At 36.4% G+C, this 13558-nt stretch overlaps 1 protein-coding gene across 1 annotated transcript in view; it reads right to left on the minus strand.

Moving 5' to 3' along the window:
- Positions 1–13558, minus strand: part of Trhde (thyrotropin releasing hormone degrading enzyme) — a 396564-nt gene that overhangs the window by 149383 nt on the left and 233623 nt on the right. The window contains exon 6 of the mRNA XM_052753383.1: positions 12499–12636. Coding sequence (XP_052609343.1) covers positions 12499–12636 — 138 coding nt within the window. The remainder of the gene's footprint in view (positions 1–12498; positions 12637–13558) is intronic.

Here is a 13558-nt window from a genome sequence, read left to right on the forward strand (position 1 = left end):
AGAACAAGGGAATCCGTGACTGATATGTAGAACTGAATTGTATTGCAAAATAAATTAAAATAAATTAAAAAAAATAGAAAAAAAAATAAAAAATAAATAGAATGAACAATTTAAAAATTCAAACAAAAATGGACAAGAGGCACTTCACCAAAAATAAAAACAGCAAATAAAAAAAAAAAAAAAAGAAAGGGACATCTAATAGGCAAAAGTATAAGTGGAATACAGAAATAAGATGTCTTAAGTATTTGGGTTTTTTTACAAGAGAAAAAGAAAAAAACCGCATTCAAGCAGTGATGAATCAGTCAAACACATGTGTGAAAGAGACTTTCCTTCCATCAGCCAAATGTACAAATTAATTATTTACCAGGGAGTGGCAAGGGCATTTATCAAAAAAAAAAGTCAATAAAAGTGTCTCTTCATACTAGGGACAATTCATTTCCATGGTCATAAAAGAAAGACCTGTTAAAACCATCCCCAGTGCGACACAAAAGCAAAGACAGGACTCAGAGAGAGTCAAGTGTCTTCTGTACAGAAATCGTTTTGATGACTTGTCGCAGATGAGTGGTAGACCCTTCAGAGACAGATGGGAATTAGCTTTAGATTTTCTAATCTTACCTGAGAAGCAAGCATTTTGCCTGCGTGGTCATTCATGCTTCTGTGTTTAAGGCAAAATGAGAAACTGGGTTCTTCGCACATAAATGTGTGAATGCAAAATTAATTTCCAAAAACTTTGAATTTTTATCCCATTGCCTATTATGCACTAGGAAGCAAGATCAGAGAGAATTTTTTTGAGTAGTCCTCCAATTTAGTTAGCTAATTTGAGAGCAGATTTTCTATTTTATTCTTAAATACTATCAAAGAATGAAGTTTTTTTCCCTATGGCTCATATTGAAATACTTAATTCCCTTTTATGTCAAGAAGTTCTTTCTGAAATTAACTGAGATGGCTTCCTGTAATTTGAGGCCATTTGTATTTCTTTGACCTTGATGTTGACAGAGAAGTGGTGAACAGGCTAGCTATAATGACCATTTATATGTTAGAGTCAATTACACAGTCATCTCTTAACCCTCTAGCCTCCAGGGGATTCATATGTACATTCTGCAGCCTATTCTGACAGATTCTATCTTTAAATGCTTCTAAATCAATGTCTTCTCTGTGTGTGTGTCTCTGTCTCTCTCTGTCTCTGTGTCTCTGTCTCTCTGTGTCTATCTCTCTCCCTTTGCTTAATTTTTCATTATCTCTTGAGCTTATGCACATTTTAATGAGATCATGACCACAGATAATCGTTTCTCAGATTTTATAACCTTGTTTTATTTGTACATCAATACATTGCTTACTTTAAAGTATTAGTGTATGATTCACAGAAAATTCCTTACCTGTTTGCTGTGTCTGAAAAGATTGTGAGATCAGTTGTGTTTCCTAATGAAGCAATGTCACAATAGAAAAGTACCCTAACAGAACGAAAAGATCCTGAGTTAGAACTGAGATGTGAGTTTCCGCTCTGACACCCAGGAGCCTGAACACACCACTGAATTCTCTAGGCTTCTGCTTGCTTTTATGGGAATTAAAGGTAATACTATTTCCCTTGAAGAGTGAGAGATTGAGGAAGACAGTGGGGGGGTTCTGCCAGACCCTCAAAGAACAACTGATGGTACCACTAGCTGTTTTTGAAGTCTGTGTAACTAAAGGTCCAGCTGTTTTATAGAAATGATCACAGGTGCTGCAGTCAGTCAGTGTACATACCAGCTACTATACAGCATGTATGAGTATGTCAAGGAGGGCAACAGAGTGGCTCATTTGCTAAGTTTATGTATAGTGATATTAGTTGACTAAGAGTAAGAGAAGTAAAGCTAGAATGGAGAATCTCTTTGGAAAAGTGAGAAGAGAAAAGATTTGTTCAGCAGGAAGACAACTGTGGCTGAGGCAGGAAAATGAGGAGACGGAAGAAGAGCCAAGCTGACAGAAGGGTCTCAGGAGCCCCAGCGCAGTCGGACCATAAGAGACAGAACCCATCAGAAATAGAATGACTGGCCAACTCAACCTCCTCCTCCTCCTCTGAAATTCATGTTATTGTGCCTGAAACTCTTCAAGGAGGCTTTCATTTTCCCAATTCCAATAAACAAAAGATATCTCTACCCCTGAAACAGCATAGTATTTCAACTAGTTAGTTTTATTCTTGAGATAGGGCCTCACTACATAACTCTGGCTGGCCTGACACTTGCCACATAGACCAGGTTGGCCTTGAACTTCCAGTAATCCCATCCCAGCTTTCCCCAATGATAGGATTTCAGACATTGGCCACCGTAGCTTCTCTGACAATTTCTTTAATTTAGCTCAACAGATACTGATCCAGTGCCAACTATATAGAAACAGTGTACTAATTAGTAAAAAATTATTAGGAGAGTATACAGACATAGATGTCTCACTTCCTAAAGTTCATGTCCAAATAGGTGAGACAGACACAGAATACTGGACAAGTGTGTATTACATTAGAAAATGACCGGTATCACAAGACAGAACAAATGGATGGAAGGAAAACAAATACGACTGCAGCATTTCGGGGAGATCTCTTTTAGAAAGTGAAATATAAATAAAGCTTCCCAGAAGAGCAATCAGGACACTGTTGGGGAGAACAATATTATCTACAGAAGGAATTAGCATCTCAGAGACCTAGTGTTGGGAGAATTTGGGAGAACAGGGGCAGCAACAAAGGGCCAGAAATGAGAATTCAGAGGCAAAAGACAGAGTACTGTGGTGCTCAGACAGTACAGAGTGAGTAGGGACAGGGAGGAAATTGCGCACCACTGTAACAACATTGTCTTTATTCTTATTTTTGTTGAGTCCTTGTAGGGTTTCCAGAAAAGAAGTGGCACAATCTGACTTGGTTCCAGACAGATGTCTGTGTGTTGCGTCAAAGGACATGACTGCCTAAGTGTGACAGTGATTGAGCCAAGTATGTCGCAAGGATGATGATAAGAAGTCAGATTTTTTGGATAGAGTTGGCAGCAGAAGTGAGACTTCAGATAATCCAGATAAGAGGCTCGAGAGTGGCCTAAGTAACTTAAGTTGCCATTGTTCATACCACAACTCTTTTTGAGATATAGTTGTTTGTAGAACATCTTGTAGATGAGAGCCCAGAACTGGGACTTATATTTATCTCAAATATTGTCTTACCCACTTGCTAGAAGCTTGACTTGACCCTGGGTGGTTATTTAACTAGGTCGTCTCAATGTTCAACATAAGTAAAGATGCATGCATTTCAAGATTTCCATTGGAAATAAGTAATATGATGCATGCAAAGCAATTCACAAAAGTTTTGTGTGCATAGAACCTCATTAAAGGACATGCATGACTTCCCATTACAGTTCTGCCTATTATGACCATTAGGTTAATTCCCTGTACTTTGTATCTTCTACATTACAGCATTAAAAGAAGACATAGGTTTCCTCTTACAGAAGGGGTCCTGGCTACATGTTCTCTCTGTATATTCACCATGGCTTGACTGAGATGGCACAGTGGGTGAGGTTCTTAGATATCAAAGGATGATGCACAAAAATGGATGGTTGGCCTTTTTTTTTTTTTTAGTGTCAAAGGATGGCAGAACCATAAAAATATTTTGTCAAATTCTAGTTGTAGAATATACTAGCAAAATCTCACAAACTGAATTTCTATTACCATTCCCTTTTCAAAAATTGGGGTCACCATGACTATTGCGGATTTTTCTCTGTTTGACAAATCCTTCTTTTTTTATTCTATGTAATATAGGTTTAATCTTCAAAATAAACCAATTCTTACAAGAGTTTCTGGAAGCGTTCCTGCTTTTAAAGAATCCTATTTATGATGCTGAAGTCATTGTCCAATTTGTTCCTCTCTCGAAGCTTGCAGCAGCTCCTTCCACCTTGGTATCATATGTAAATTTAATGAGCATACACTCACTTTCATCATCCAGGTCATTGGGTCATTGATTCTTATTTCCCTGTGTGCTTTCAGAGCAAAGATGCTGTCTCAATCCATCTTTCATCGCCTTTCTTGCCTGTGTATAGTATCTTCCCACTTTTCTTTACATTTTTCAATAAAAGCTTCTTCATTTTCCAATTATAAACTAACTTATATCATTAGGTCTACATTTTTATAATGCAGTAGTTATCCAACTTTTTCTGTCCAAAAACTGTAAATTTTGGAAGTCTTTTTGTATTTGTTTGTTTGTTTGTTTTAATACTAGCCTTGGAACTACCCACAACAAACATCTCTAAGTATTCTTCGAAGATCTTCAGTTTCTAAACTCCACAAAAATCAGTATGTGTTCGACCAGTTCTGACCTTTGTTTCTCTAACTTTCTATTCTCCTATTATATACTTCTCTGCAAATTATTTAAAGTGCAATGAAATTATAATTCAATAAGAATAAGAATAAAGGCAGAAATAAGATATTATTAATGAAATAATTATATAGGATGATAAGGCAAAGAAATAGAAATGCCATGTGGTCTGACTGTCGGCCAAGGTCAGTGTTGACTAGTAACAGATCTTCAGGGAGGGAACCACAGAAACAGCAAGCTTTTTTTCTTAATTTAATGCCACATATGATAACTCCAAAATGTCTACTGTTTACGATTCCCATCACTATTCTAAATTGTCCAAATCAATTCCATCTCTACTATATTTATAGAGTTGATTCTTTCTAGGATAGTATTTAAACTGTGATACATCATCTTTAAACACTTCTTTGGATCTTCTTGGCCTGCTGTATTCAATAGCAGTTCCTCATGACAGAGAGCTTTGTGGGTTCTTACCCAACTTGAAGGTCTACTACCTCAAAACCTTGCTCTTTATGTGATCACTAGTGACTCCTTCATGCTTTGCATCATTTCCATGGTGTTCCATTACTGAGCCTTCTCTACAGAGTGAGTTCCTGCCAATACCACCACAGCAGAGGATAAGCTGCTGGCCTAGACTGGCCCATCAGAATATTATATCCCTGTGGATATGAGTTAGTCAGTCAAATTATATCACCTAATTGAAATAAAGTTGAGTTCTTTGGAGAGACAGATACAGGTTCTGTCTGGAAAAAAGGAATTTTTCTTGAAATATATTGAGATCACAATATTGATGACCAGACTAACCTAGTCTGATACCACCTATCAAAAACATCAAATACATAGTGGCAGAGCCAAGAAACTGAAAAAAAACTTGATTTCTGATGGTGTGGTTCATATATTTCCCTTAGCAATTCCCAAAGTTATTACTATACCTCAGATTTATCAATCAATTTACTCCACAGATTTTTCAATTGTTTATGTTTTTTTCACTCAGGTTTCTTCATTTAAAATATAAACATGTACATGCTATTATACTCATTTATTTCTATTACCTTTCTCCTTTGTATCCTATTATTATACCTACAACACTCTGTGGAAAGTACCTAGCACAAAGGCAAAGTTTTGTCCAATTATCTTGTCCAAAAATCTTGGAATTATTTGGAGCAGCCAAGCTTTTTAATCAAATATAATAATGATGAACAAGAGCTCTGAAACATGATTTCCTTGGAAACACATCCCTGAATTGACTATCATTGTCTGCTCATCTTTAAACTGAAAAATAATAATAATTAAAACTTCCTATGGTGATTATAAGGATTAAAATACTAGGTTATAAAATGTCAGCGCATTGCCGGGAATATATTAAACATTCAAAAAACATTAACCATTATTATTTATTTGTATATAATCATCTTTGTAACTACTCAGATATCCTAGAGTAAAAAGGTTTACTCATTCTACCTATAGGTTAAGTGGATCATTATATATTACATATATATTATACATGTATATACATATGTATACACACACACACACACATACACACATACTTTTTGAAGTAAGCGCTTAGTTGAAGACAACTAGGAGAACTAAACTAAGATCCTAATTATATAGCAAGGCTTCATGTTGGGATCATCAATGTGAAGTCCAGGAGATTTCAGCCTAAGGTTCCCAACTTTGCTTTCTACATTCACACTTGAAGATTACTTTTTAAAAATAGCAGCAAATAATTGCTATATTTATGCCATTTCCCCCATGTCTTTGGAAACATGAATTGGTGAGAAAACAAAAGGTTGCTCACCACAAAAGCATGATGAACAAGTGGACAGAAAGTCATTAAGAACATAAAGACTTGAACAATTCTGTCAACAAACTGAGCCTAATTGCCATTTGTAGAACACTGTTGCCAACACCTGTATCCTCATGGAGCACCAAGGAATATCAATTTCTAGGCCATAAAGCAAGACTTAACAAATGTAAGAGTTGAGTCGTGCAGTATATATTCTAATGGATGGAACAGAAGTCAGAAATCAATAGCAGATAGTTTCCTGTCAAACTTCAAGTACTCATAAACTAAAACCCTGTAAATAACTGACGGCGTAGTTAAAGAATTCAATAGAAAATTATAAAGTACAAGTGAATGAAATGGAAATCTCAATATAAGTACTAAACTTTTAAAGAATTCCCTGGGAATAAATCTAAAGGGAAAATATCATAGAATAAATGCTTAAAGTTAATATTGATAAATGGAGTTTCGAGTTACAAAACCTCAGTTTCTATCTTAAGAAATTATGAAAAAAAAATACAAAGGAAGGATAAGAAAATAAAAAGTATACAGAAGAAGGAAATAATTATAGCAGTAATCTATAAAAGAGGTAACAAGAGACAAGGTTGATAGTATCAAGAGATGCTCTTTGAGAAGATGAATAACATTTATAAGTTTCAAGTTATACAAACCAGGGAACATACAAGTGATGAACAGTATCTGGACTGAGCTTACATCGTTTGAGATTCTGCAATTAAATAAATAAGGGAAGGTGTCATAAAATTTATGTCAATAAGTTAAACATCTTAGATAAAATGGAGCCAATCCTTGAAACAGAAACAAGTTACGAAAGCTCAATCAAGCTTAAATTAAAACTCAGAAAATGCATGCTATTACAATGAAAGTAAATTCTCATTTTTTGAGCTTTTCATGAAGGAAATTTCAGGTCTATATTGCTATCCTAGAAAAACTACTAAACACTTCTTTAATTTTTTAAATTTACACACATTTTTAGAAAACTGAAAAAGAGATAATAAGCTCCCATTTTATGATGTGCTTAATAAAGTAATTAAAAAAAAAAAAACCAAAGAGACGGTACCAAGAGAGGTGATTACCAATAGAGATTACTAAGAGCAAAGAGCATCGATGTGACTTGGTTTTGAACAATGGATTACAAGAAGAATATGGAATGGATACTGTTGTTTAGCAGTAGAAAGGATGAAAATTTGAAAATAAATCAATAAAACTTGAGACATGAACACGCTAGAAAGATTTAAAAAATAGAGAGAGCTATCTTGATACATGAAAGGGATTTGATGGAATCTACATCCCATTCTGATTAAAACTGAGCACTCTGGGAAGAGAATACAACATGATAAAGAATACCCATAAAAATCTAGAGATACCTAATGCCAGGCTTGAGCGACCTCCCAATGAGTCATTGATCAAAGAGACCTACTGAAAACAGGCTACAGTGTTGAGGCCCAAATTACTCAGGGTCAGAGAATCTGAGCTTGCTTTACCCAGAAGATGTGGTGATATTGTTTCCCCCAATATATTGTGCACCCTAATGAACTTATCTGGCATCAGAGAACAGAACAGCCACTAGATAGACATAGAGGCTAGAAAATGGTAGCGTACACACCTTTAATCCTAGCATTCTGGAGGCAGAGATCCATCCAGATCTCTGTAAGTTCAAAGCCACACTGGAAACAGCCAGGCATGGTGACACACGCCTTTAATCCCAGGAAGTGATGGCAGGAAGCAGAAAGGTATATAAGGCGTGATGACCAGGAACTAGAGCTGGTTAAGCTTTTAGCTTTTAGCAGCAGTTCAGCTGAGATCCATTCAGATGAGGACACAAAGGCTTCCAGTCTGAGGAAACAAGATCGGCTGAGGAATTGGCGAGGTGAGGTAGCTGTGGCTTGTTCTGTTTCTCTGATCTTTCAGTGTTCACCCCAATACCTGCCTCTGGGTTTGTTTTCATTAATAAGACCTTCTAACAATTCATGCGACAAGCAGGGCTGCATAAGGGGATGATTTGACCATGGGCATGGCTCCCAGGTGTTTGGAATGGTCTGCACTTGGCTATATCTAACAGGGGGGAGGTCTTTTGCCTCATCTCTGGGCATTGTTATAAAAAGCCCTTTTGAATAAAGTTATGGGCCGTTGGTTATTGACCCAGGTCCTCCCAAGCTATTCTGTGTGTCTTTCTTCTTCAAGTTGGCTAGGCCTATCATTCTATCTGAAATTTTCTCATCACTCTCTCCTCAAGAGTACCCAGGGTAAAGTGGGGACAGGTCCCCCACACTAAAGTTAATGTTCAGCCATAGAAGGGAAAGCAATACCCACTCCTTAAACATCATCCTCTGGCTCAGGGACTATTGTAAAGGGGTAGAAAAAATATAAGAGCCAGAGAATGGGGAGGGGAGCTGTGAAATGCTGTCCTCTAGACATCACATGTTGTCACACAGATGGACTCTTAGTGAACTGTGCACACCTGAGCAAGGTCCGCACAAAGCCAAGCCAACAAAACCTTCCAACATGGATTGGGAAAAGGATCTCAAGGCCCTCCTCCTAGCTGAAGAGCTCTTGGCAACCAATAGCTAACAGGGGAGGAAGACTCACTTTTCTTTAGGAATGTGGTCCCTGGTAGGTTTTCTGTGCAACAGTGGATGACACCATGCCTTTGAACAGATGGGAAAAACAAATTGGACTCAATGAATTTAAAAATGTACACATAAATAAATAAACAAATAGGGAGGGCATGATGTTAGAAGGAAGCTATCATGGGGATTCCTTATAAGATGGGGAGGGGGCAGGCAATGAATGGAGATGATCAAGATACATTGTATCCAAGTATGAAAATTTCAGAGGCCAAATAAATACAATTTTATAGAAGCTGCTATATTCCATTAGCCAATAAAGCATTCATATACAAGAAATGACAGCTGTTTTATTGTTGAAGTCTCTAAAAACAAACTTAATTCTAACTTTAAAAGATTTTTTTAAATAATGTGAGAGGGTTTTTCATGCATGTGTGTCTGTACCCCACATGCATGCAATGCCCATAGTGGACAGAAAAGAGTGTCGGATGGCCTTGAAATAGAGTTACAGATAGTGGTGAGGCACCATGTGAGTACTAAGAATCCAAACTCAGTCCTCTGGAAAAACAGCCAATGCTCTTAACCCCTTCAGTTCCACAAAGTTCATTCTATATAGGCAACAAAGACTCAGAAAGAGAAATTTAAAACAACAAGTCCACTAGCTCACAATGTGAAATACTCAGGGATAAAATGGTAAGATGGTGTGGAAGATTGCTATCAACTACTCAGCTGAGAAAACAGGACGAGGACCTGACAGAATTGAGTGTCCTGACAGAATTGAGTTGGAGTACACTCTGTCTGTTCAAACAGTATTGTTAAGATGTCAATTCCCCAGATTGTTTTATCAATAGAACACAACCCTAACAATTCCAGTATAAGGTTTGTAGGAATTAACAAACTCGTTTCTGTGGAAATGCAAAAGTCCATGAAGAACTGAAGAACATTACAGGAAATCTATCTGGGGGACCAACAGGGTCTTATTTCATGATTTAGTTATGTAGAAACAACAGCAACTGTGTGGTGCTGGAGCCAAATAAGTACATTTATGAGTGCACCAGAATAAGCAGTCCAGAAACCAATCCACACATGTATGATTCAGTGTTTCTCAGCCCTGTGCAAAGGCAACTCAAGGAAGAAAAGACTGAGTTTGTTGACTAGATGTTTCCTCTTCACTGAAACATTCTCTCTGGTAGAGTGGAGAAAAGCTGATGCAATTTATAAGACTGGGGAAACTCCCGCAATTTACCAAATGCTGGAAACTGAAAAAGTTACAAGACTTACAAGGACCCACCCTGAGTTCCATATGCAGCAAGTAGATGGTGTGGTGATATTTTATTTGTGCTGAAATGTGATATTTTATTTGTCCGTTAATAAATAGAGTTTGCCTGGAAGTCAGAGGTCATAGCCATAAACAGAAGTCAGATGGTGGTAGCACATGCCCTTAATCCGATCACATGGCAAGCAGAGTCTCTGTGTGTTCAAGGACACAGCCAAGCGTGGTGACAGATGCCTTTAAGCCCAGTACCAACCATAGAGACCTGGAGGTCTGTACAGACAGGCAGTGATGAGGAATTGATGTGGCTGGGCTTAGAGCCAATGAGAAGGCAGAACAGGAAGACAATGAAGGCACAGGTTAGACAGGAAGACGTTCTCTTGGGAAGCTACGGAGAGGTGGTGAGCTAAGGTTAGTTGATGGCTATTGCTCTGGTCTCTACAGCTTGCACCTCTGTATTTGGCTCTGTATTTCTTATTTAATAAGACTGTTTAGAAATTTGTCTACATGATGGGGCATGGAGACTCTGCAGCTAGTAAAGATGTCTGAGGTTGTGCAGAGAGCCATGGGCAGTAATATTTTCAATAGCCAAACCCAGCAACTACTCAGATATCTAGCAATATAAATAAACAAATTGTTTACATACCTATAAATTGTCAATGTGTATGTATCTTGAGATAAATATAATGAATGAAAGAAGGAAAATTGAAGTGTCTATATACATATATATTGTTTCTATAAAACTATCAAAATGCAAGCTAATTCATAATAAAGATGATCAGCATGGATAAGGCAGGATTTAAAATGTGCTTGAGAAGCGCTTATACTGATATATATATATATATATATATATATATATTCTGTACATGATTACCATGATATTCTCACTGCCTATATTTGTTAGCACCTATCAAACTGTACCCTCTAAACAAGTGGGTTCTACAACAATGGCACTTCAAATATCAGAGCAAAGGCTACCTTTTTACTAATGTTTGAAACATAATAATATACAGCTCTTAAAACGTTCATCAGAAACTATCTCAATGGTGGCCTAAGAACCTCACCACAGGTGGCTGATTTTTCATTTCAGTAAACTAGCATGCCTCTTTGCCAAAATGTAAACAGAGTTGAAGGAAAATTGCCATATATTATTCAGATTTACTGCTGTTTCTATTTTTAGCCCTCTTTAATCATCTTGACACTCTGCAATTCTATGGAATAAGGATTAGGTGTTCCATATAAGGGTACACTGATATTACATTTGATCAAAATAATATTGTCGTGATTTTAATCATATTAAAGTAAAACTAGTATTTACAAACAGCCTCTTAGAATCAAGAGTGGGAAAAATAGCTAGAAATATTACTATCAGTTTGGACTGTCTTAATAAAGAATTTTCTAGATTATATCTAAAACATTACTATCATCAAATAAATTTAATATATAGCAAACCAAACATAGCCCAAACCCATCACATACAAAATTAATATAAGCATGATAAATATATCATGAGCCTAAGTGATATTACTCCTAAAAATATCAGAAACTCTCTACTTGATCAAATGCAATGACATTTTCTATTAACAAAACATCTCTATATACTATTGCCTTCATTACTAATTAGCAATCATTTAGAGAGTCATTACTGAGCACCAAACCAAGTATCTACATTAGCATTATCAGCGTACCAAGAACTTCTGATAAATTATTTTTATCTCCAGTTATCACAAACAAATATATTTATATACAAGGTAACATTAGTAATTTTTTAAAGCTCATGACATTATTGCATCAATGAAAACTACATAGAAATCCCAATAAGTATAATTCAACTTATACTAAAATTAGAGGAGTCTTTACCCACATTGTGACTATTAAATGACTACTCTATGTCAAGGCTAAGACATACATCCTCATGTAAAAATTAAATCAATGGATAGAGATAAAGGATAAATCCTAATCCTTGTAACCGTGAAAAAAAAACTGAAATGTACCTAAACTTTATAACTAGTCACTGATTCAAAGTTTTCCTGACTTATTCAAAAGCTTCTAATTTTTATGTGCTTTGCCACATCATCCAGGAAGCATGCCCAGTTCCCACAAAACTCCTTTACAAATTATTTGTTAAATGTATGTGTTCTGTTACTACACAGAACCATTTGCAACAGCCAATCAATTATTTAAGGGGCACTAGCAGAAAGAATTTGTCACTAGTTAGGTCAACATTCTTAATACTAAAATCTGACATTTACATAACACCATTTGTACAGCAATTTCAAAGAAGTTCCCAAACATTTATTCATCAATACTTTGAATATTTCCAAGCAGTGTTTGGCAAACATTCATTTCCATTTTATTCATTTATAAAGCAAAGTCCTGTTCACGGGAATGACATGAACATTGTAATACCTTTCCTACTTACAATCAATTTTCATTTGCTAGAAAGAATATAAAAATATAAAACTTCTAGTATGAAATAGGCTGTCTATCCCAATAGTGAAATATCTTGTTGGCAAGTGCCTCTTTTCTATCCCACCTTTTTGTATGCGATCCAGTCAAACACCCTGTCAATATCTGTTGCCCGTATCACTTCCTGTGATACCGGATGGGAACTGGCCAACCCGTCAAGCAGCATCACTTCATGCAGAACATCTGTCAGAAATCTCTGCTTTTCCTGTAACACAGTAGATGGGATAATATTAGAGGTGATTCATGGTTATGGCAGAATCTGCCAAACAACATCAACAGCATGGGTGTCACTTAACTGATGGTGCTCATCTGTCTTACGTGGGGAGACTCAGATCTAAAGGAAACTCAGTAAATAAAACAGCCCCTTAGGATAGTATAAAATAAAGACAGTTGATTTAAACATAACATGAAACAAAATCAATAGGCTACTATAAGCCCTAAGTAATAAGAACAGCCAACTGTTTTATCAGTGCACAAAGCAAGTCTGAAGAGTGGACACATATGACAATGATAAGATACAGGTTTGTTTGGGTCGTCTACAATGTGTAGACAACAATTCCAGTCTCAAATAACGTTTACATGTCAGGTCAGTGCAAGAATATTATCTATTTAAACCACTATACCTAGTCACATTAGAGCAGGTGAACCTCTGTTTCCCTGCTCCTCCATCCCACAACACACATTCTTTTCCAAAAAAATAAAACTGGGAGATTAAAACACATAGTAAAAATCATTGTTTTCATCCTACTACAATGCATGTAGATGTACATACAAATTTAGATTAAAGGCCATAATGCAGAGATCACCCAGTCTTAATAATCCATCACCGCAAAGTACTGAAAACAACCAGAATCATGAACCTTCTATTCACCACAGGCGGTATTTCTCTAATAAAAGCAGACCACTTGCTTTAAAAAGTGAACTGTAAAGAACAGTACTTTTGGTTGTTTTTGTTTTAAGAAAGTCTACTTTAAAGAAACAGCTTGGATTCTGTTAACAAAAAAAAAAAAAAAAAAAAAAAAAAACAACAACAACAGAAAAAAAACCGCTGGTGGCTATTCGTCCTCCTGGCCACCTGTCTTCATTGATGGAGGGAGGGAGGGAAGGAAAAGTAAGTCGCAAAAGAT

The sequence above is a fragment of the Peromyscus californicus genome, unplaced genomic scaffold (genome assembly GCF_007827085.1).
Source record: "Peromyscus californicus insignis strain IS unplaced genomic scaffold, ASM782708v3 Scaffold_24__1_contigs__length_46423439, whole genome shotgun sequence".
NCBI lineage: Eukaryota > Metazoa > Chordata > Mammalia > Rodentia > Cricetidae > Peromyscus > Peromyscus californicus.